The 25,616-nt window shown below is 37.0% G+C and overlaps 2 protein-coding genes across 5 annotated transcripts; one reads left to right on the forward strand and one right to left on the reverse strand.

The window, feature by feature from the left end:
- Positions 1–6: 6 nt before the first annotated feature.
- On the forward strand, positions 7–10,225 carry LOC132632363 (uncharacterized). 2 transcript variants are annotated; one of them, XM_060348264.1, is made up of 7 exons: positions 10–323; positions 413–511; positions 911–1,250; positions 5,163–5,297; positions 7,027–7,109; positions 9,532–9,637; positions 9,738–10,225. In XM_060348264.1, the coding sequence occupies exons 1-7, from the start codon at positions 52–54 to the stop codon at positions 9,831–9,833; spliced, it is 1,131 nt and encodes a 376-aa protein (XP_060204247.1). In that variant the 5' UTR covers positions 10–51; the 3' UTR covers positions 9,834–10,225. The 2 variants fall into 2 exon arrangements, with proteins under 2 accessions (XP_060204248.1, XP_060204247.1); XM_060348265.1 differs by lacking the exons at positions 9,532–9,637; positions 9,738–10,225 and adding an exon at positions 8,435–9,490 and having other exon boundaries at positions 7–323.
- Positions 10,226–11,197: 972 nt separating this feature from the next.
- On the reverse strand, positions 11,198–16,706 carry LOC132632364 (NAC domain-containing protein 54-like). Of its 3 annotated transcripts, XM_060348269.1 has the most exons (4): positions 16,487–16,706; positions 16,115–16,395; positions 12,359–12,623; positions 11,198–11,549 (listed from the first exon to the last, which is right to left on the reverse strand). In XM_060348269.1, exons 1-4 carry the CDS (start codon positions 16,641–16,643, stop codon positions 11,536–11,538), a joined length of 717 nt encoding a protein of 238 aa, XP_060204252.1. In that variant the 5' UTR covers positions 16,644–16,706; the 3' UTR covers positions 11,198–11,535. The 3 variants fall into 3 exon arrangements, with proteins under 3 accessions (XP_060204252.1, XP_060204251.1, XP_060204249.1); XM_060348268.1 differs by lacking the exon at positions 11,198–11,549 and having other exon boundaries at positions 11,750–12,623; positions 16,118–16,395; XM_060348266.1 differs by lacking the exon at positions 11,198–11,549 and having other exon boundaries at positions 11,990–12,623; positions 16,487–16,705.
- Between the last annotated feature and the right edge of the window lie 8,910 nt (positions 16,707–25,616).

Raw genomic sequence — 25,616 nt, forward strand, 5'->3', positions numbered from 1 at the left:
AGAAAATATTTACCAAATGCAGTCCTCTTGGTACCTTGACAAAAAGGGAAGATGTTTAGTGTGTATAGACTTCACAAAGTACGCAATTTGGTTTCCGAATTTAGGAAGAATACAATTACCATGGCAGCTTTCTCAGTAGCTCCTAATACAACAGGTGGCGGCGGTGCAACAAAATCACCATCAACATTGATGAAGAAACCGGCAGTTCTATACCATTACCCATGCCCTGATGGAGTTTTTGCCGCTTTGGCTGCTCACCTTTATTTTTCTTCCCTACACATTACTCCTCTTTACTTCCCTAACACTGTTTACTCTCCTCTCAGGTATCTCTCTCTCTCTCTCTTTGTTTCTTGCTTTCACTGGCATTTATTTTGTTTCTTTTTTTTAAGTCTTTTCAATTTTTTGTGTATAGGGTGGAGGACCTTCCTCTAAATGAAATTGATCATGTTTACCTCTTGGATTTTGTGGGTCCATCTGGTTTTGTACACCAACTCAAGTCTAAAGTTGACTTGTAAGTTCTTTTATCTTCTCAGTTTTTTTTTTTTTTTTTTTCAGGCTTTCACCTTATGGGGTTTATGTTTAATTCATTAATGTTTAGATACTGTGGTAACGAAAAGATAATTGCATTAGAATTCACTTTGATTGGGGAACTTGTACTGTTCAGAGATTCTAGATGCTCTATCTTTCCAGTGACTGTTTGTTGCAAAATGGTAACTGATTTTCACTGTCTCTTTCTATCTTGACACCCTTTCTGTTTTGCACACTCTTACCGTGATTCTTTTAGTTAAAGTTCATATCTTTTTGTGCAAAGATGTTAGTAATTTTGTTTGTGTTCGAGAACTTAATGGAACCAAACGCTTGCGGCTTCTATACTCATTGTTTTTTGTTTTTTGTGTGGTTCTATGATCAGTGTTGTTGTATTGGACCATCACAAGACTGCACGAGAGCTGTTGGGTGGAGGGACATCTGTGAGTGAAAATGTGAGTAAAGTGATTGACATGGATAGAAGTGGGGCTACTATTGCTTATGATTATTTCAAGGAGAAGCTCATAACCGGGGACAATAACAAAGCTGCTGACGGTAGTGCACTAAAGATTGGTGAATTTGATAGAGTCAAGAGATTATTCGAATATATAGAGGACAGAGATTTGTGGAGATGGAAACTCCCAGACAGTAAGGCATTCAGCAGCGGGTTGGATGATCGCAATATTGAATATGATGTCAATTTGAACTCCTCCTTGTTTCAACAGGTGGTTATTGCTGGCTGTTTTATTTTCTAACCAGCAACTGTATCGACTAATTAAGACTAGCATCAACTGTTAATTCTGCCAAGGGAAGATACTATGCATGCAAATGATGAGTCACCACCCACACTTAAAATGTCTAGTTCCAGGATTGATGAATGATGTATTCATGAACAGAGTTTACACCCGTGGTTGAATAGGTTTATGAATAAAAGTTGTTAGTTATATCATGTAGCAGAATTAGATCCACTTGAAGTAAGGAACTGAAGCACCACTTGGTATAGCACTGACCTTTTTTGCTTCCATAATTTTTTTTTGAATAAGGTAACATTTGTATTTCATCCAAAAGTATCAGCATATGAACTGCTGCTCTGCTGCTGAAGGTACTTTACAGGTAAAACCACAAGCAGTGGCCTGGTGATAAAAGTCAAATTACAATTTATATATTGCCTAGAAAACCTACCAATTCTCCTACCTCCCCCACTATATCTTGTTTACACCAAAAATACAAGAGACTAAGACATTTCATTTTTACTGTCTGAATAGAATTGGCTTTGTCATCAAGTTGTCTTGTGTTTCTCTCCTTCCATATTGTCCATTAAATACAAGCTGGAATGGCTTGCCACTAGTCTTCTTGTGCATTTCTTCTTCCAATTGCTTTCCAATTGCATAAGAGTTCTAAAGTTGATCTTGGTCATACCCAATTCTCCCCAAGTATACAAAAGAACATGTGCCACAGATGTGCAGTTGTCTCACTATGAAGGAATAAATGCTAATTTGTTTCTGCACTTTCCCCCACAAAATAGGCATCTTGAGCATATCTGTAGACCTCTTCTTTGTAAGGCCTCTTGTGTAAGACAAAGCCTCTTCAAAACTAACCAAACAAAAGTAGAAACCTTATATGGAATTTTGACTTTCCTGATAAATTTCAAGGGCCAAATCAGTGATGGGTTCACAACCTTGTTTTTCTCCCAGTATAGTGACTTGACAGTGAAGCTCCCTTTGCTACATAGTCTCCAGACTGGGTTGTCTAGGGTATTTGTGGTACCAGTGAAGGGATTAAGCATCAAAAGCAGATCTGACACTCTCCCTATTTCCCAGTCATTCAATGCCCTTCTAAACACCAGATTCCATCCCTGTTCTATCCACATTTGAGATATTTTTTCGTTCTTTTGGAGACTGATGATGTGTAAATCTTGGAACAAAGTTCTGAGATTACAATGACCAATCCATTGATCTTCCCAGAAAGAAGTTTTTGTCCCATCCCCCACCTTTACGCTCAAATTCTCCCTACATTCGTTCCACATTCTTCTAATAGTCTTCCAAACACTGCAAGCCCCCATGTTGCTTCTATAGCAAACTCTTAATCCCCAAGCCCCCATGTTGCTTCTAATAGTCTTCTGTAGCAAACTCTGGTTGGTCAACTGAGATTCTTAATCCCCAAGCCCCCATGTTGCTTGTTAAGGGTCACAGTCTCCCATTCCATCAAGTTGTAACCCTTTTTTTTCTTTGTTACCTTGCTACAAAAATTCCCTTTTAATTCTATTCAGCTTCTTTTCTATACCCCTAGGGATAGGGAATAAAGACATCATGTAAGTAGGCAAAGCATCCAAGACTGAATTTATCAATGTCAGTCTGCCTCCAAGTGAAAGGTATTGACTTTTCCATCTTGATAATTTTTTTTTTTTTTGATGAAATAATTGTTATCACTAGAAGCATCAGGCATCAAGAAGATGCAAATTACAGGTAAAGTTAGAGCTACCTAGTAGCATCAAAAAGCAAAAAGCACCTTGTTAGCTTTCTACAGACAAAACAAACTATCTTAAATACAGTGAGCTAACAAAGAGCCTGTTTGGATGGGCTTATGCCTATAAGCTGTTTGCAGATTATAAGCTAAAAAAAATAAGTTGGGGTAGTCTAACTTATTTTTTTTGGCTTATAAGCTGTTTTTAGCTTATAAGCTGCTTTAGATAAGCTAAGTCAAATGGGCCCAATTATTTTTTTGAGCTTATTTTAAGCACAAAATGACTTTAAGCTGGCCAGCCAAACGCTCAAAAAAGCTGAAAACAGCTTATAAGCCAATCCAAACGGGCTCAAAGTCCAAAAAGTTTTAAGGTGAATCTACAGGGGAGACATTTGCCCAACTAAATAAATACAAAAGGCAGTTTGCTTTCAAGGTTGGTGTTGGGGTTGATAATCCATCAAAGCATCTTCTATTACTCTCCTTCCATATGCTCCAAAAAATTGCAGCAGGTATCATTCTCCAAATGTTCTTGATGGTGTTATCAACCTTCCAGATGCTCCAGCACTCGATAGCATTCTTGATGGTATGAGGCATAACCCAACTGATTCCAAAAAGTGAACAGAACATGTTCCAAAAATATGATGCAAATCTACAATGCAGAAACAGATGGTTGTTGGTTTCTGCCTTCCTGTGACACATGTAACATCTATTAGCCATATGAATTTCCCTTTTCATAAGGTTGTCCAGGGTCAAGCATGCCTCATAAAGAGCAGTCCAGCTAAAACAGATGACCCTGGGGGGCAGTTTGGTTTTCCAGATTAGTTTCCAAGGCCATAAATCAGTAATTCCATTTTGTTCCATAATCATTTTATACCCTTTCCTCACAGTGTATCTGCCATCACTTGCACCTCCCCATTTGAACTTGTCTGGGATATGCTGATTTAGTAGGATGTCGTTCAGTGTGGCTAGAAGCCTGACTAGATCTTCAACCTCCCAGTCTTGAAGATTTCTCCTCAAGTGTGATGTTCCAGATCTGCCCAATCTTGTTTTGAGTGATAGTAGAGTCAGGATGACAAGCAATCTGAAAAATAGCAGGATAGTCATGTCTTAATGTTGAGTTTCCCAGCCATTTGTCCTTCCAGAACCTGATTAGCTGACCATTGCCCGCCAAAAAGTGATGATTTTCTGAGAACTCGCCCCATAGCCTGCATATATCCTACCCCATGTGGTGCACTGGTTAGTCTGGTGCACCAGCTGCCTTGAGAACCGTGCTTAGCATTGACCACCCTCTTCCATAGAGCTTGATCCTCTTGTGTGTATCTCCATCTTGATAATTTCTTTTCACATCTTTCAAGCACATCATTCCATATCTCCTGTGCGTTATGATTAGCACCCAATGGCATTCCCAAATATTTTGTGGGCATTGACTCAGTTTGACACCCCAGATTACCTGCCAACACTTGTAAATCATGCACCTGATTCACTGGATGTGAACAGCTTTTATTCCAGCTGACATGAAGCCCAGAAATGGCTTCAAAGATTCAAAATAGCCCTTAAATGTCTGATTTGGTCAACTTCTGCCTCACAGAACACCAAGGAATCATCAGCATACAGTAAATGTGTTATTTCCATGTCTTCTCCCTTGTTGTTTTGTGCCCCAAAGCCCCTGATCCATCCATTTGTTTTGGCTTTTCTGATCATGTAATTTAACCCCTCCATAGCCAGTAGGAATAAGAAAGAGAAAGTGGATCCCCCTGTCTCAAACCCATGCTAGAATGAAGAAAACCCTCTGGACTTCCATTGATTAGGACAGAAAACTTCACATTGGATATGCAGCATTTGATCCAATTAATCCATTTGTCTCCAAAACCCATTGTCTTTAGAATGTTCAACAGATAAGCCCAGTTGACATGATCATATGCCTTTTCAATATCAAGCTTGCACAAGCTTTTTTGCTTCCATAAATAATCTGAGAGGCTTAGAAGTTTGGGAAAATTGGTGATTTTATTTGGCGCCAAGCTTGTCAGATTCATTGAATATTAGATCCTTGTCACACGCAGTCACGCACCAAGTTCATATACTTGAACATAATCTAAGCAGTTTGTTATTGCCAAATTTACTTTTTGTATCTTGTAGGTTGTTCGTTACGCCTCTAATGATTTCCTTTTCTGCAGTTGCTTGCTTTGGATCTAAAATCTGTTGTAGAGCAAGGAAAGATAAGCTTGTCCCACAAGCAGAAACGATTAGATGAGGTCCTTGAGCAATCATTTGAGATAGCACTTGGAGCTGGAGCGTTTGGTTGTTGCCTGGTAAAGTTCCAAGACTTGTTCATCTTGTGACTCTGGAAGTTTTTCTTAATGAACTTTTAGTTCTTTTTATGATAAGGAAATTATAAAAAGTGTGGAGATGCGGGTATCGATCCGCGTAACTCTCGCATGCTAAGCGAGCGCTCTACCATCTTAGTTGTTAAATAGGCAATTTTCCATAATATGCATGGAATCAAGTAACTGTAGTATCTAACAATGAGCCATTTTGGAGAATACATGCTAGGATTTATAGCTTGCTCGTCATGCATGGATAAACTGAGCAAACATTAGAATTACGTGTGTCATGTGCAAACTCCCAATGCTTACGGAAATACTATTGATAGCTGAAGGGCTTACGCTTTTAATCCTTCTAAAAAAATGACGAATGCACAAATGCAAGCTAGTATTATTACTTACAACACATATCACCTTTCATGGTGTTAGAGCTCATGAAATCATCTTTATAGTGATTGGTCACTTTTTGGAAGTTGTTGATGAGCCAAAGAATAAGTAAGTGGCTGCCGTCAGTTGCAAATGGAATTTAAGCTTTTAAATGAAAGATATAGGTGGGAAGTTCTTGGAGATGAAACATGTATAAGGTACGAAACTTTCATAAGTTAAGGTTCTAGATCTGAATATCTTGGGATATCCCTAAAGGCTATTTCTTTGTGACGAGGTGAATCAACAATTAAACAGTATATAGTGTGTTCCCATCCAATTTTTCAAGCTTCTACAATATAGGTTTATGTGTCTTATACTTCTTGGTTTCACAGCGGGACAGCTCTTTCAGGAGTCTACTCCTCAAATTATGACTGAAGTTCGATAGTTAGGTAAATAATAAGCGGGAGATCTTTTGTTTTCTGGTCTGTATTTTTTACCTTATACAGGCTGGGACCTGCACTTTTCCCGATCTTACCCTTGGCTGAAATGAACTATTTTCCAGATTCATGATAGTCAGAAGATTAGGCTGGTTCCGCTTGTATGAGTGGTCATTCATATATTTTTTTTTTATTCTAATCATGCAAAGGCTATTCTTTAGGGTTTTAAGGATCACATGTGATTGAGCTATCAAAGTTCTGTAGCAGTAGGGAAGCATATCCTGTTTCTTTTTCATAACCGTGGTGTCCGGGCTAGCTTGCACGCATCTTGACTAATTCAACGAGGTACTTGCTAACTCCCACCAGCAAGTAGGGAAGCTATCCTTTACTAGCTATTATCCTACTAGTGATCCTCTTAGCTGTCTTCATTACAGAATAAGAACACAGAAGTTTAAGAACTTGAAGAAAAATTTTCTGGCCACTTTATTTTGATTGTAATCAAGAGGAGGCAATGAGGGCACTGGTTAATATTGTAAAAGGTCAGATGGAATCGGTCTTACTGATTAGGCATAACACCAGCTAAAGATGTCTGGTTCTTTGGAAGATAATGAATGAATTTACCGTCAGTGATTGTGGCGGACGAAAAAAATCTATAACTGTACCTAAAAAGATACAGTTCCTACTATTTCCATCCAGAAAATGCAACAAGCTATGGCGTCGCTGATACATGAGTTCTTTCTAAGCAGGGTCCTCCTCTAATTTGACTTACTTTTAAAACGATGCTTATAGTCAGAAATTGTCAGCGACCAGATGTTACTTTTTAGTGCAATATCTACTGTAGACTAACTTTATAAACTATTTTCATATTGATCAGAGAATTTGAGAATGACAAGATGATTCAATTTTTCCTGTAGGCAGTTAATGCAGATTCTTTGCCTGAGTTAAGAAGTGAGCTTGGAAACCAGTTGGCAGTCAAAAGCCATAATATGAAGTTGAGGTTTGTGCTTCCCTGTTTCTATGTGTTTCAATTTCTATGATACCTTATTTCTTTATTCTTTTCCTCCTTGCCTATTATCTCTCTGTGTCTCGTGATGCATTCCTTATAACATAAGTTTGGCATAAAGGTTAAAAATTGTCTATCTTATTGTTGGAGTAAGCTCTTTTGATTTCACGAACCTACTTTATTCAAAGAAATCAGATGATGTACATGGACTATTCGATTTGTTGGAAGTATATGCTACCTCATTTAAAAGCTTAAGTTGTTAGAAAATTGACACTTTCATTTATTTAATTGTCTTGACATTCCTCCGAAGGTGAAGCTTGATTTTTTTTTCCTTGGAGCCAAGTTCGTGAAAATACTTTTTGATAGGTGGTAGCGGTGAGACTTGAATTGTGGACCTCTACCTGCTCAGTTACTTTGTTGAATCATGTGATCATCTAATCTAAAAGCTTAATTTACCGGAGAGAAGTTACTTTTAATTATGCCTTAACACTATATAATTGTCTAAAGCTATGCAAGGGAACCTTTTTGCATGATGAAGTCTCAAATTTGTTTTACTAATGACACTCATTTCATTCATAGCTTGCTGGAAGTTGGATTAGGAGTTTGTGTCAGAAAATTATAAGGCATTTGTATTGGGAACTGTATTCAAGTGGCTACTTCAAATATACTGATAATACAACAACGACAACATACCCAGTATACTCTCACAAGTGGGGTCTGGGGAGGGTAGAGTGTACGCAAACCTTACCCCTACCTTGGGAGAGGCCTCTCTAACTTTTTTTTTTCCCTCAGTTTCAAAAAAAAGCTAGAGAGGCTGTTTCCGATAGACTCAAATATACTGATAATCTGAACCAAGGTTGCAAAACTTGCATTTATCTGTCTGTTTTTATAACTTCCTTTGATAGGTTGATCCTAGGCAGGATATTGTATGAACTTGGATAAGGGTATGTATTTTGTATGTGTGGCGAATATCTGGAAGGCTCCGCAATTTTCAGCAAGTGTAGTGCATTTTTTCAAGTTCTACATGAGCTGACATGTGTATTAGGCAAATGAAGAGTTCACATAACATAATAAGCTCAACTTGGAATATTAGAGAGAACGAAGCACTTTAGCAGTGTGGTGCGACTCTCTTACTTTAGATGATTGTATTTGGACAGTGCTTACAATTTTTAGCATTTGGCCAAGGTCATTCGTGGAAATTCAGATCGACATGGTTTATTCTGGCATAAGTATATTGAAGAATTTCTATATAGTGGAGGCTGTTGAATCAATGTCAAAAAAATATAGTGGAGGCTAAGATATGTTTTTCTTGCATGCAGTTGAGGAATTGCCAAAGAAAGTTGAGAGCAGCAATTTGAGTATTTTGACCCCAAAGGACACGGTTCGGTGGATTCTTTTTTCGACTTACATGAAGTTGGATACTCGTCTAAGAAAGCTCAGAGAGCAGCTGTTTGGAGTGTTTCGACATGTGAAAGACAATAAGTTAGAAAATATCAGAGAGTTTAGTGCAAATATAAAACTGGAGAGTCAAACGAATGTAGGCTAGTTGTCGCTGTTGACTAAGCATGCTTGCAAATGGTCTTTTGCAGAGGTTTTAGAATGCTGTAATTATAGGAGATGGTCAAAGGTCCTGAGTTCGACCCTGGGTCTCCACATATCTTGTTGCACCCAAGGGTGTGGCCTAGTGGAATGAAGTGGGTGCAAACTTTGGAGACCAAGGTTCAAACCCAAGCATAGACAAAAAAAAACACTAGGTGGTTTCTTCTCATCAATCTAAGTGTTGTAGGGCAGAGTTACCCGGTACGGCGCACCTATGCTGGTTACTATGTGGAATAGTCGAGGTGTGCTAAGTTTGCCCGGATACCACTCTTTATAAAAGAAAAAGGAGATGGTCAGAAACAATATGGACTTCTGTACGAATCTTGTCTTAGTGTGGGGGAAAGTAGCAGAAAGGGAAATTACATGAATTGTGTGAAGCTAGAATTCTCCGTGTTTAACATTAGTACTGTTAACATTTTCTTCATTAGACCTAAGACTTCCAATGCAACAGTAAGCATGTTTGTAGTGTAATACAACAACCAAGATTTGATTATTGACTATATGGTATAGGTCAGTGACAAAGTCTGACATCAAAGTCACTCAGTCCTATGGCCCCAAAATCATGATAAAAGAAGAAATTTGGTGAATGGAAAAAAAGATAACTTGAACTAATTATAAAGAAAAGCACTCATGGTTTCTCCTTGAAATATATCTTTGATTAAAAGGAGAATATCACTTGTGCATAAGTTCTGACAACCATGTCATTTCACGAAGCTTCAAGATAAAGCTAGCCAATATCGTTAATATCTTATTTTATTACTTGTTGAATGATGCTTGTAGAAATAGTTCTTCATTGTTCTCGTTGGATGTATGTCAGGGGGATTGGAGCTGTTGTTTATAAGGTACCTGAGCTTGAAAATGATGAGAAGTTAAAAGTTAGCCTGAGGAGCATTGGTGATGAGGATACGACATCTATCTCCCAGGTGCTTAGGCTCTTCTTGCTGTGTTTACTTTTCATGTCATTCAATGGGTATTAAACTATATTTTGCAGTAATTTATAATGTATTTCTTGGGGCTTCGCAGGCATTTGGTGGTGGTGGGCATCGAAATGCCAGTTCATTTATGTTGAACTTTTCTGAGTTGGAGAATTGGAAGGTTTCAAATAGAACTTCGACATAGGTGATCTATTGCCCTGACGATCTAACTGAAGTTTCTTGATCTTAGGCCACGTATTATCTGACAACTAGATCTTAGGTAAAGCCCGCAATCAAAACTGAATTAGCCAGAGCTTATCCATGTCGCACTTTTCATTTGCGCAAATGATCCCTTCTTAAGTATCTGCGTACATCTTTTGTCCCGTGACGATGGAAGTAGGATAATTTCTTTACAGCTAATATAGTTAGGATTTATAGGATTGCTCATGCTAGACTTTCAACCCTTCTAATAGTATCAACCTTACAGTCAAAGGTGGTCTGTGTAGCTCTGCTTTTTTATGTAAGAAACTCTGATATGGCACGTTGTGACGACCATCCTGGTAGGAAATAATGTTGGGAAAAGAATTACTAGTTCAATCTGGTGGATTATCTTTTTGCGTTGTGGGATCATTCGCACAAATGCCCTATTTCGGGGGTGGTCTTTAATTTTTGCCCCTCAAATCGCTGGTCGTCCTTCGGCACTTTAAGTGACTGAAAATACCCCTGAGATTCTGGGTTAGAACCCACTAGAGTATTAAAAAAAAATCGCAAGGCAAGATTTCATAGCAAATTATGCCTATTCGGGCAAAAGTTATGCCTTAAAGCATATTTATGTAGTATTCTACCGAATTATGCCTTAAGACATAGTGTCTATGTAAAGTATGCCTTGTCTGGCATAGTTCTATAGAAATTAAGTTATCCTACAGAATTATGCCACAAGGCATCGTTTTTATGTAGTTACATAGAAATTGTGCTTTGTCCAACATTGTTTTGTAGAAATGAAGCTATACTACAAAACTATGCTGGAAAAAAGGAACTACATAGAAACTATGCCTTAAGGCATAACTTTTGCCTAAATAATAGGCATAGTTTGCTACAAAATCTTGCCTTGTGATTTTTTTTTTTTTTTTTTTTGGCCTCTGCTGGGTTGAACCCGAGTCTCTGATTTTATAGACCAACAAATAAGGGTACTTTAGCCCACAAACTTTCATTAAATGAGAAGTAGGGACCAAAATTAAAGATCATCTATTTGAGGGACCAAAATTAAAGACCAGTCCATATGAGGGACAATCTGCGCAATTTTTTTATTTGCTTTCGCTAGTAATGCAGTGGTTCAGTGAGCTGGTGGTTTTCTTTTGGGACTCAAAGTAGACAATTTCTTAGTGATTTTTCAGATGATAAAAACCAAAAAAATAAAATCACGAGCATCTTGTCTAGGCAAGGGTCTACTCAATAAAATTAGTGGCTTAAAGTCGAGTTTTAATAAGATGTTTGAATATATGCAACAAAATTCATACTATATATTTTTATTTGAATTTGTTTATAATAGTGCATCTCGAGTCAATTTGCATACATCTCTGCCATACACAATAACTTGTATAAAAAATTTAAGAAACATTCAAGGGGTAATGATTTCAAGTTCCTATTGCCTAGTAAACTAAAAAATTTACCTCTAGAAAGATGTCAAAATAATTCCAAGCAGTTGAATAGTTGAAATCTCTTTTGAAGTAAAAGAGAGAAAACCTTAGTACATGTTATTTTCAAATTCTCATCATAAAGTAATCTAGCCTGTGCTCTTTCGGCGATGACTTTCTTGTAGTTGGATTGCATTGCAGTATGGACTTTCATTTGCTTCAATATGAAGTACTGGAACTCAGCCACGTATGTTTATTGGATGCTTTGCCAATTTAATGAGCTGTTTCTGCCAGAACAATACTACTAAAATTTCATATCACATTGATGTTATATGTAGTTCATGAACTATGTTCAAAGATAGTCACGTCCATGTCAAGAATGTAGGGTTCAAAAATTCATCGAGAATGAAATGGTCAATAGACATTGACACAATTGACATTTTCCCATATAGGCTCAGGGCCTATGATAATGCTAGTCTTTGAAAATTAGGCCCCTACCAACATTAGTTAAGTTTTAAGTACTACTATAGTAGAATTAAAAGCCATAGAGTAATTGTTGATTGTGATTTTAGTTTTTCGTATAAATATTTGTACTGCTCTCATTTTTTTGGTGAAAATAGGATCTCTGCGTCCTAATAGAATTTTTTCCGTACCGAGGGATCGAATCTGAGATGAATGTTTCATATTCATTCCGCTACAACCCTGGTTGGTTACTGCTCTCAACTGAATTAAATTTAAGAAGAGAGAGGAGTAAATAACAACCCATTTGCCTTTTATTTCACAAGTATAACACCACGACAACCTCAAAGAGAGAGGTCAAAATCTGAATCCGTAAAGCCACAAGATAAACTGGCTGTACATATATATATATATATATAATATGACCAGTTCCAACACAAATAATTTAAAAACCCCTAAGTACAATTAGCGAAATCATTGTTCATAATTAGGGTAAAAAAAACAAAAAGCTAGATACTTTTATCACTAAATAATATGGATTATTATGGTAAGAAGAATTTTATGTCATCGATTAATTGAACACTGAAAGGTCCTGCTGTTTATAAATTTGTGAAAGCAAGTGGAGAGATCTCTTCACCTTGAAAGGGAGAGTTGGAGGAACACCAAGCATCCTCTGTAATAAACTGCATCCATGAATCATCCTTTTCTTCTTCTTCAATATAGGACGATGATGCTAATGGGACATCTGGAGATGGTGTTTGATACTGATCATGAACATTATTAGTGCCTTGGGTTAATGGGTACTCAAATGATGGTACATGATTATTACTAGTTTGGCCTAGTTCTTCTATCTCTGAACAAACACCATTTTTCTTGAATACACGACACAATGCATATGAATCCTGCTTGCATAACAAAACAAATAAAGAAGCAAACAAGAATGTCAATGATCTATACCGGTAAGTGTTTTAACTTCTACAAAATAAAGGATCTCGGTTAGGAACAAGGATATTCCGAGATTATAATCCAGGAATAATGGGATTATAATTGCACAGCCTATATGAGAGAGAAAATACCAAGATTTTGGTGTAAAATTTATAATCAATTTTAGCTAATACTAACACGACATAAATGTATTTCAAAATTTTATATTAGGACTAGTATCCTACTCCTGGTTAGTTAAAATTTAATCGATCGGACTAGTGCTTACATCAACTAATAGATACATGACATGTGTTTGAATATACACAACTACTGTAATTTAACCGTGATAATTGTGTATTACCCTTCCAGTGGCCAAACAACTTATTAATAATGTTAGATAACTACCAATAAAAAGTGAGGTTAGTATTTATGTATGAGCTGTCATATAGAATCTTTATTCTTTTCAGAGAGAGAGAGGGAGAGGGGTTGGGGGTGGGTTTGTGGCCGGGGGGGGGGGTGGATTATTGACTAAATCTTGTATGGCAGCATCAAACAAGTACATTTTCTGACAACAAAAGTTTGAGTAGTCAATAATTGGGGCTCTGCTGGATTATTTAGATATGATAAACTAGCTCCCTAGAAGAGATCCTAAAGGAGAAGGACAGATTTACTGAAAAAGGGAAGATCATTGTTCTTCTTCTCTACTTCTATGAGAAACAAAAGTATAGTTAACGATTCTTCCTGTCTCTAGTACCTTCGCTATCCAATATTATAATTTAAAAGTACATTTCACTTCACTTAAAATGCTTCCACGGAACATGTGGCGAGCAGAGCTAGAAGCAAAACACTGGATGCTAATATTATCTAATTTTCTTTTGTATTAAGGAAGTTCCAAAAATGTAGAAATTTTTTGAAAAAAAAAAAAAAAAAACTTCAGTTGTATGGTGAAGTCATTGTTAAATGTTTACGTTGGGGGCCAATGGGAATAGTTAACATCCATTGGCTTATTAAGGTAAACTGGAATAAAGTGAAAAGCAACCGACACCTTCTCACAGAATGAAAGTGGTACTAAATTGGAGGGGTGGGGACTACTTGCTTTTAGGTTAAATCCAAGAGTGATGATGATTTCAATTTTTGGTGGAAGAATCTTTGATTAGTGTTCTTTTATCAATGATCATGAAAAGAGAGAAAAATCAACAAAAAAAGCAAGTGGAATAGTACTGATGATTGGAGGTTATATATATAACAGATTCAGTCGTATGGAAGGATGTTACTTTTGTCTTACTATCCAAAGACAAAGTGAAGCTACAGACTTTTGTCACTCAATGAAATCTAAATCTTGTGCAAGTAACGAATATGTCAGCTAGGTATTATTTGTTTATTTGAAACTATCATAAAGGAATCTTATATGTACTTCTATTTGGGGCTTACTTTTTATAATCAATTTTTAAAGAATATTACTTTTATATTAGTAACTATTTAATTCTACCATCCTATACACATTACACAACAAGACGGAGTCAAAATTCTTAGTGTATGGGTTCTTAATGGCAATCTTTTTATTTACCGATAGTTAATAGATTATTTATACATATTAAATTAATATTTCACCAAAATACAGAGCTTGAGCTTAAGTTATTGGGTTCTATCGAATCCGTAACCACAAAACTAGCTCCGCCTATGATTATACATATCTTAGTTTAAGATCACAAATTTCAAATTTTTTACTTAATTACTTAAATCATATATTCAGTTAATCTAAGACACATAATTAAAACACAGGAAGTAGTACTGTACTGTTGCACAAAATAGTAAAACGGAGGAAGTAAGTGCTAGTAAGAGACAAAAGCCCTAGCTTTTCCATGCATGCCATGCAGTCCACGTTCATCTCTTCATTACTCCCATCTTCTTACCAATTTTCAAGTTGTATTATTATCCCCCTATGATCCGATATAAAATGTTTTCTACCTTCTTTTCTTTTCGATGAAGATTATTTTTTTCCCACTCTTTTAATGTCTTTCACTTTCTTTTTCTCGTGTTTTTTCACTTCAGAAAGAGGGTGTGTGTGTGTGTGTGGGGGGGGGGGGGGGGTTTGAATTAAAAGCCAGATAACATGGGGCACATGGTAAAGACGATTAATCTGCTTTTTATCACATCCTTTAACTGTAAAAAGAGGTTTGGAGAAATATGTTGAGAGCTAATGCTTTTTATCTTCCAGCAAATTACGGCTTATAAAATCCATGCTTTTAAAGTCAAATGCTGACACTTGTGCCTTAGTGACATGTTAAAGAGTAAAGAGCATGGTTGGTAATTGAAGTAAAACTCTTTTTCAAAGAGATTAAAAGTTTTGAAAATCGTAATTAACGCCCGGAAAAAGGAAAGAAGCAAGGAGCACAAAAGTAAAAAGAAAAACAAAAGAGTATGGCATTAACAATAACTGTTGTGTATAAATTAAGTGATTTGAATTAAATTTCCTCATAGGAAAAAGTTCTTTTTTCTCCTTAATTTCAAATACAAGAAATGATGTGTATATAAACTAATTACCATAAATACTTACTCGCATCAGTGTATAAACCAAATCAAGAAATTTAATCATAGAAGTTAAAAGTTAAAACAAGAATAGATGTAGGGATCTAGTAGCTCAGTTGGTTGACTACCTAAACTTTCACCTTGTTGGTGAGAGTTCGAATCCCCACATTGTAATTCCCTCTCCCATTTTCCCATCCCCTACCACTATGTAATAAACAACATGAAAAAAAAAACTGTATGAAAGACGCTTGTCTTGCATTCATATATTGATTTGGTGTAACTATTGGATGCGGATAAAATCTTAACAACTAATTAGTCGTTTTATCTTTCTTATTTATCCTTTATTTACGACCCCTCTGCATTTCCAACTATCTGAACTCTCCATTATTAAAGCAGGCAAATCATCAAAAAATAAAAAATAAAAATAGAAAAGTAATTAAAGCAATGGTGCAGAATATTGCAGGAAAGTTGATAATGATGATGTTCATAAACGTACTTAAGAGTCCAAATCATTTAGGAGTAATGATTTAGCCAATGCAATCTTAATTTTCAAATTGGTACATTCTGCTTTATTTCCTGTAATCCTATTCAGAGTATACCAAGAGAAAACATATGTAATATACTAATATTTATTATTTACTCCAAGTAAATAAGAACCACACAAATAATTAAATTGAAAATAACAATCATAAAAACTGAAAAGAATAACTTGTGAAGTGTTTGATGAGTATATATGTGCTTGTGTGTGCATGTGGTTAGATCTATTATTCAACAATGATTCTTGTAAACTAATTAAGATACCTATTTACTAATCATGGTAAAGTGAAAATATATAAGTGTGTGGGGAAACACATGTGATGAATCTATTGATTTAGTGCAAACACAGTAAATTACCTTGATTTGTTATATTTAGAAGAAGAATTGGAATCACAATACGAACTACCTGAATGTTGGAGATTTCGTCGCATTCTTTATCATCGAGTCGATATTCATGCATTACCCAATCAGTCCTAATCCCCTGTGGTGCTCTTCCCCTGTAATACACTAATGTTTTCTTCATCCCAATCGACCTATTCTGTGAACTCACTCTCCGGTCTTTCCCCGTAGACTTCCAGTAACCAGCTCGAGTCGCTCTGTTCGTTCTGAACCCGTTCGGATATTTCCTGTCCCTTGGACCGAAGAAATACCATTCCGGATCTCTACTTGGCAAAAACGATTTCTCTAATTCATACATTGAAATATAATTTCAGTACATTGAAAAAAAAAAAGAGGAGAATATTGTGAATTAACAAGAGGAGGGAATTAAATTAACCTGCTAATTCCCAAGGCTCACATTTGTACAGATCAACTTCAGGAATAATATCAAGTTCAATCTCTTGGCCGTGGATTTTTCTCTTGAGATAATAATTGACGAGTTCTTCATCAGTTGGATGGAACCTAAAACCAGGAGGCAGTCCAACGGGTGCCATACTATATTAACCAAATAGCCTCCTGGAGATATTAGCGTATGGAATTCGGAGGCCTTGATCAGTAATGTTTGGGTGTATATATAAAAGGGATTCAAAGTACCTTGTCTTTGAGTCATTTTTCACTTTATTCTCTTTTCTAGATTCTCATAAAACGTTTCTCTCAAGCACTACGTACTGTCTTCTTGCATACTACTGGTTGGTTTGTAACACTCTACTTATTAGTTTAGTATAGTTCTCCATATTGTAACCTCTTTTTTTTCCACAATAATATACACTATATTGCTAGTAGCCTAGTAGTACTGCAAGAGAGCGGCCAGTCCCCCTTGCTTTCTCTCGTGAAAAGTTAGCTACTACGTGCCGCAAGATGAACATGAAAGGTTATTCATCGCCTGATCACCCTTTTTTTTTTTTTTTTTTTTTTTTTTTTGGTTTCCTTTGGTGTCCGATATTTATTTTAGGACCCGACTAATTTGGATTAGCGTCGAAAAAATCGATTGTCGGAGTAAAGTGATTTAGGAAATAAAACACTCTTTACTAAAGGCACCGTCTCTATTTACGCGACTAAAATCCGAGACTCTGATTAAGGATGAATTGTACTACTTTGGTGGTGGCTGATCACTTTAATAGACTATGGTTAATAGCACTTTCAGTCTTTGATTATTGGTAAATTCTACTTTAGTTCTTGTAAGATATGATTAAACACATTTCATCTTCAATTATTTGAGATGTGCACTTTACTTCAATTATTTGAGATGTGCACTTTAATTCCTTTTGCTTATGAATATTCACAAATTTTCAGAATTTTTATAGTTTTACTAGCTAGTTACCCATGTATTATGTTAAATTTATAGTGAAACTTCATATTGAGGGAAATACATCTAAAAATAGTCCAAAATATAACATATTTCCTGTATAAAGGGATCAAAAGCACATATTTTAATTAATAACCGAGCATGCAACCAAAAAATGCTATTCTCCCAAAACTTTATATACGTAGTACTCCGTAAGAGTTGTTTTTCTTTCTCCTTTGTTTCTGGTTTGAGCTTCATTGCAATTAATTAAAGTATTAGCATAGTGATTAGTATTATCACGTGTTACATAAAAATATGCTTGTATCTTACGTGACAGGTGATTAATTCGTTTATAAGAGAATGTATTTATGAAGATAATAATAAGTTCTTGATTAATTAGGTTCAACGCCTACGATCACCGTGTATTTGGCATACACAAGTGTATATATTCCCTCCGTTACAATTTGAGTTTCTTAGTTTGACTAGGCACGGAGGTTAATAATAAAGAGAGACTTTTGAATCTTGTGGTCCTAATTAATTAAAGATGCATAACGTAGTAAAATGTCCATTTATTCATGTGGCCATAAACTTGTATATAGGACGTTTGAATTGTCAACTTACTAAATATAGAAAGAGATATTTTTTTTGGGACAGACCAAAACGAAAAGTAGAGCACTTAAAATGGGACACAGGGAGAAACATTTTCATTTCGAATGGTAATATAATAATAGCCTATAGATATATACTCTCTCTGTTCACTTTTACTTGTCCAGTTTGGACTTTGCATATCCTTTAAGAAATAAAAATTGCTTTGAGTATTTTACCACCCATATTAGTATTTAGTCTTAGGTCTGGAGAAATTATTTGGGGAATAAGTAATTAATGAAAAGGGTAAAACATGATTTTTTTTTTTGTCTTAATATGCTAAAAATGACAAGTAAAAGTGAGATTATATTTCTAGTATAATGCAGAAGTAAACGGAGGGAGTACTTGATTTATCCTAGAATGTTTGACAATTTCACTTACCGAGATTATTTTAAACTAAGCGATTGGTTACTAGTTTAAAATATATTGATTCGCATGTTTGATATGAACGGAAAATTTGCAATGTAGTCTGCAAGTATTTATTATATTTTAATTTAAAATTTTAATTCAGTCCAATCGACTTTCGGAAATTGGTCAAAGGTAATTCTTAATGACGGATCAACTGAAAAACGTCGGGGCTCCCGTGACGAATAGCCGCCTTGTCCTTCAATTGGTTTCGAGTCTCACTGAAGCGTACAAAGGGGTTGGGACACAAATTCGCCATGCTAAGCCTCTCCCCCCATTCTCCGAGGATCGGTCTTCTCTTGTTTTGTAGGAACGTGTACTTGCGGAAATGGTGTCTCACGGGTCTGGTTCGGCTATGGTAGCCGCGGTCGACGACGCGGCTCCGCCCTCTGAAAACACACGCTCACGCCGAGGGAAAGGAAAAAATTCTCATTGCCAAAATTCTGGGACTGCCCGTCACAGTGGTTCTGGCCGCGGCTCAAGCGGCGGAAAATTCATCGCCAGCGAACACGGTAGTACTAGCCGTAGCAGTGGCGGTCCGCAGGCAGCGGGTTCCTCTTCCCCGCCGTGGACTGCCGGCCAGTTTGGTCACTGGCAGTGGGTTTCACAGCCTCGCTGGGTGGCTGCTCCTCCCCCCTGCCCGTACCTGACTGCTTCGTGGGCTCGTCCACCGCCTGGCCCGCCACGACAACAGGGTATATTGGGCCCTCCTCCAGCCCAGCAGCTCTACACGGCAGCAGTGGCGCCTCATGGGTTGTATGTTCCAACCGACGTCGAGTCCGCAATGCACACCATGACCTTGAACCCGCCTGATCAAAATTGGTACATGGATACCGGGGCCACTTCTCATATGACATCCTCGGACGGTAATCTCTCGTCTTATTTTAATTTGAGCAATCAAAATAATGGTATTGTCGTGGGAAATGGTCATTCGATTCCAATTCGTGGTTGTGGTCATACTAGTTTGCCTCCCCCAAACCCCCCTTTATCCTTACGGAATGTCTTACACGCTCCTAAACTCATTAAGAATTTAGTTTCAGTCCGGAAGTTTACTACTGATAATTCTGTGTCTGTTGACTTTGATCCATATGGATTTTCTGTGAAGGACTTCCAGACGGGGATGGCACTAATGCGGTGTGATAGTCGGGGAGATCTTTATCTAATCACCACCATCAAATATCCAACCACCACTCCATCAACCTTTGCGGCGTTGTCCTCTCCTTTTTGGCATGCTCGTTTAGGTCATCCGGGAAGTCCTATTTTAGCTTGTCTTAGGCGTAATAAAAGCATTGAATGTAATAAATCTAGTCATTCTAGTATTTGTCGTTCTTGCGTTCTTGGTAAACATGTTAAGTTGTCGTTTGATTCTTCTATTTCTGAAACTTTGATGCCATTTGATATTATACATAATGATTTGTGGACCTCTCCCGTGTTAAGTTCATTGGGTCATCAGTATTATGTTCTTTTTTGGATGATTTTTCGAAGTTTTTATGGACTTTTCCTTTAGCTAAGAAATCCGATGTTTATGCGAAATTCTTGGTTTTAAAAGCCCACATTCATACCCAATTTGAACGTCATATTAAAAATGTCCAATGTGATAATGGGAGGGAATATGATAATGGACAATTCGGGAAAGTTTGTGAGTCTAATGGGATGTCCTTTCGTCTTTCTTGTCCACATACGTCATCACAAAATGGGAAAGCCGAAAGAAAAATCCGATCTATCAATAATATCACTCGGACTCTCCTTGCTCATGCCTCTCTCCCCCCTTCGTTTTGGCATCACGCCTTACAAATGGCAACATATCTTCTTAATATTTTACTAAGCAAATTATTGGGTCATGTTTCTCCTCTTCAAGTGCTATATCAAAGAAAGCCCTCTTACTCTCATCTTCGGTTTTTTGGGTGTTTATTCTATCCCCTCTTTCCTTCTCCGACTATCCACAAATTGCAAGCCCGGTCTACACCATGTGTCTTTTTGGGGTATCCTACGAATCATAGGGGGTATAAGTGTTATGATTTATCGTCCAACAAAATCATTATTTCTCGTCACGTGATTTTTGATGAGAATGTTTTCCCATTTTTCAATTTACATTCTCCCACTTCAACTACTTATGATTTTTTGGACGATGGGATTTCGCCATTTTGGTTGCATCATATGGCTAACGATCTCGTTAATCTTCCCAGCCCACCCCCCGCTGCACCCGTGACTAGGGGCGGATCTACGTATATCCTAGGGTGTTCATCCGAACCCCCTCAGTCGAAAAATTACACTGTTTATATAAGGCCAAATTTTTATTTTATGTGTATATATTTAATATTGAACCCCCTCAATACAAACAAAAGGCGCAGCTCAGTGGCGCAGGGGGTTCAAAGTTGCACGATGCACGCGGGTTCGAACCCCAGCAGCCCTGCTTGCAATATTTTTGTGAACATTTTATTTCATCTGTTTGCTTGTTTCATTAAACAAAACGACGTAGTTTAGTAACATTATATTTATGTAAAATAAATGGACAAAACGATGTAGTTTTGTAGGGGACGATTCTTTGGATTCAAATCCCTAAATAAGTCAAATATTAAACAAACCAAAGGTGTTTCTTTCTATTCTCTTCCGTCACTGTCACCTTTTTTTTTTTGCTCAGTTTTGTTTGTTGATTTAGCCATTGCTGGCTGTCGACATCTTCCTCTCCTTAACGCGGTCGTCTTTCTGGTCTCCGTTCATGGCTTCTTCGGTAAGTTCTTAGTTCCCTCCTTTCTCCATTTTTTTTATCTTTTCTAAAATTCTATATATTTGCTTTATTGCGAGAATAAAATACTGGGTATGTTGTTGTTGTTGTTATTTTGTATATTTGCTATAAAGTTTAGCTCGATTGCTTCAAATTTGCCCGGAGTGACTGAGAATTGGTCAGTTGCAAAATTTTCTCTCTTGCTTTTTAGATTATACCCATGAAGTATTTTTTGTATTTGGAAATATGATAGTTGAAAATGTCATTCTACTAATCAGTTAATCATTTTGGGAAATATTATAATGACTCAGTTTAGTTTCATGTATAAATGTATAATTAATTAGTGTACTGTGTAGAGATTAGATTTCTTGCTGTGTTTAAATTACTTATTTTAGGAAGAATAATTTATTCTAGGAAGAAGGAACTAAATGAGTAAAATTGTCTACAGAACTGTTTATTTCTTTTAAGTTCTAACAAAATTCTTATTTTTTTACGATTCAGTCTCAACGTTCAGTGAAGAACTATTTTACGAAAGTACCGAAATCAAGTGTAGCTTCCTCTAGTCAACCTAACCAGGAAGCATATGCCAACCATTCAGAAGTACCATTACCTTCTTCTCAAGTATTTGATTTGAGTACTTTAAATTATGATCCGGGTGAAAGAACCCCAATCTTGGACTATCATCCAAATCATCGTGATGTTATTAGAAGAGCATACCTTATTAATGGTCCTTGTCAACCTCGGTTGCTTCAGCATGAGTATCCTCAAACGAATATGTCACGACCCGTCTAGGGGCCGTGACGAGTACCCGATACTTGTACCGAGCACCCCTTGTCTATCGTTTTACCTTTACCTCTTAGCAAGCCATGTAAACAGAGCCATTTTTTTTTGAACATTAACATTAGCGGCGTCATTCTGAACATAGACTAATAAAATTCATTATCACTTATACATCAACATTAGCATGCCAAAACACCATATACCTAACTATACTTAACTGACTGTACATATCTGTCTACGAGCCTCTAGACGTAGTACAGTTATACATAGAAAGGGCTGAGTACTGCCATGCCCGAATATATATACACAAAATAGTACCAAGGAAGTGAGGCTCCGGAATAACTGGAGCACTATCAACACTGCTGGTAGAGCTTCTAAGGATCAAATCCACCTGTCTGCTGACCTGCGCGGCATGAAACGCAGCGTCCACAAGAAGGGACGTCAGTACGAATAGTGTACCGAGTATGTAAGGCATGAATAGTAATATACAAAAAATATGAATCATGTATAATGACATAAGAGAGTTACAACACATGTCCTGGGATAGAAACATAACCTGTATATATATATATATACCCTTGGCAGGTGCTATGCGTACTTAGCTTTCCTTTAAGAATCTTTCCTTGTTCATATACATATACATATAAAATAGGACATCTCATATTGCCGAGGCGTCGGCAGCCGATCCATTTAACCATAAATATACACATCCCGCGTCCGGGACGATATCATATCATGTAATGCCAACTGATCAGGTGGATATGCGTTCATAACGCTCTGCCCTTACCACAATTTTCCCCGTATACACATGCATATATCATGTACATATATCAGCGTCTATAGCGCTCTAGCTCTTTTATCATATACATATACGTGTGTCGTGTAGGTACATCAGCGTCTATAGCGCTCTAGCTCTTTCGTCATGTGCATGTTTTAAAAAAATATATACACATATCTTACATACATTTACATGTCTTATATGCATTTACGTATCCTATATACATATGTCTCATAGGCACGCAGGAAAGCCCAAAGAAGAATCATGTAGTCATCAGAGTGACGTAAGGTCGGTGACCTCCAATTATATTATAGAATACTCGTGATCGCTTTGTCTCACCTTGAAGGAACGAGTATTTTAAGGTGAGACTACCAACGGGGAATAATATTAAAGTAAACGTAGAATGAAATCGGGGCATCATAGATGACGGTTCATAGACTTTGAAATCTTTTAGAAAATAAAGTCATAGCTAGGAAATATAAATAAGATTCAAAAATTAGTTTATCATTTTCATGTTTACATAAGATACTTAGCTTAGTCATCTTAGTCATAGAGTCGTTCCGGTAGTACGTATCATAGGCATATTCTCTTATCTAACATCATTGTTATCATTATCGTCATGGAAGTGCCCTCGTTAGAGGAGTCATAGTATTTATCATTTGGTATCGAAATCGAGATCAAAGGTTCCCTTTGGATTCACTTCAAGTAAGTCAAGCAAGACTGTAAGGAAAAATCCGAGAGTAGCGGGCCCACCTCGGGCCGGATGAGGTAGCGTATACGATTTACGTATGTTACGTGTCATAGCGTTACTTGTGAGGGTCTTAGGGTAATCGGGTCCCATTTATACAAGTTCTAAGGGTGTAGGAGGGTTTTTCCAACAATTGGCACACTTTCTAGTTCTATTCTATTGAACAAAAAATGGAAAACTTTAGGTGCGGATTCCGGGGAACCGAGTTGTCCCCGAGGCTCGTACCCAACTTATTTCAACTAAGACATGCCATAGAAAGAAGGGTGAAGCCTTACATACCTCTTTCCGCTTCTTTTGCTATTCCGAATTCACGTTGCAATCTCGTCAAAATCTGCAAATTGGTCACATTTACCCAAACTTTCATTAGGGTACTCAGAGTTAGAATCTTAAGGAACCACTTGGCTACCGAAATTTCGGCAGCACTTCCTCTGTAAATATACCATCCTCAACATTCAACATAGCCAAATTCTCATCAATCACAATCCGGGAATTCAAACCCGGTCAAACTATTAACATAATTCAACAATCACACTAAAAATTCACATATTCCATTCAAGGTGCATTCCAACACTTCAATTAACATTCTACCTCCTTCAATACTCTCCAATTCCAATGAAACAACAATAACCTTATAATACATATATTCCAACAACATCATAGTAATACCATTACATGTCTTCCATACAAAAACATTATTTTCAATTTACACAAACTTCCAATTGCCAATACTTCACCAAACTTGTCAAGTCTTTATTTGCGATATAACATCTACAACACAATGATTAAGATATTAATTACAACTCGCTCATTATTCTTTCACAACTCACCAATATACACGACTATACATCAAGTATACACAGCCACATATACCATGCACACTCACACGGCTCCAATATGTATACACCACTACAATCTCTCCAAACTCATTCAACTTCCATTTTCCACATATCATTCACAACAATAACAACTAAACACTAATTAAAATAATTGAAGCATGACTCCCACACACATATATATATACACGGCCATATACTATATTTCTCTCCTTCATGAATTTCATCCATTTTAGCATACTACAACACATATAAACCATATATAACACATAAAACAAGATTAAAACTCACCTTTCTTCTTCAACTTCTCACTTGACTACAACTTGACAACTTGTATGATTTTGAATTTTTCTTGCTCCAACAACAACTCGACCTTGTTAATCACCCTTTACTTGGTAGAAAATGATTTTTGGAGAATTTTTGCAAATTTTTCTTGTGAAAATTGCTCTTGGCCGAAATGGCCTTAAGTTTTTCTCCTCTCTCTCTTGTTCTTGCTTTTCTTGAAATTTCTAGAACATTATGTGGAATAAGATGACTTAGTCATCTTATTTATTGACCAAATTTTATTTAATATGGTCTTGGGCCATAACCATGGCCGGTTGGGCCTCACAAATTTGGGCCTTATTATTTTTTTTTGATTTTTTTGGGCCAACTCGGTTTGTTCCCGAGTTGGGCCTAGCCCACTGACCTTTCGACCTTAAAACGTTCATATCTCCTTGTACCGACGTCAACTGGGCACCCACGACCTATGGTTGGAAAGCTAATTCAATTATCTACAACTTCTAGTTCTTGGTACTTTTCCAAATTCCAAACTTATAATACCGTTTTTGCCCCTTGAAGTCAGATCACCCGAAAACGTTTTCTTAAAATATTCGTTTGGAGGACTTCCACTTTGATTTGGCCCAAGGGTCCTTCTTGAGTTGTGTTTAACTTCTCATATGTGATTCATATGAGTTTTCAGATGTCCCAAAAAAATCTCGATGTGTGGGTCCCATCTCAGCAAATAATCTGACGTTCAAAAATACGGGATACAACATTCTCCCCCCCTTTAGAACATTCGTCCTCGAATGTTAAACTGGCCTCATAGTGTATCATAATACTTCGGGGAGGTCTCCTTCGTAGACATCTCACATGTCGCTTAGGTCGCTTTTATGTCGTAAGTCCATTGAGTAAGCTCTGAACGTTGGCCCTACGTTAATAAGTCCCCTTTCTGTCACGCTTTCTCCTCTTCCGTTAGTCTTGTCCGTCTCAGCCTACATGACTTTCAT

The sequence above is a fragment of the Lycium barbarum genome, chromosome 3 (genome assembly GCF_019175385.1).
Source record: "Lycium barbarum isolate Lr01 chromosome 3, ASM1917538v2, whole genome shotgun sequence".
In the NCBI taxonomy this organism is placed as follows: Eukaryota; Viridiplantae; Streptophyta; class Magnoliopsida; order Solanales; family Solanaceae; genus Lycium; species Lycium barbarum.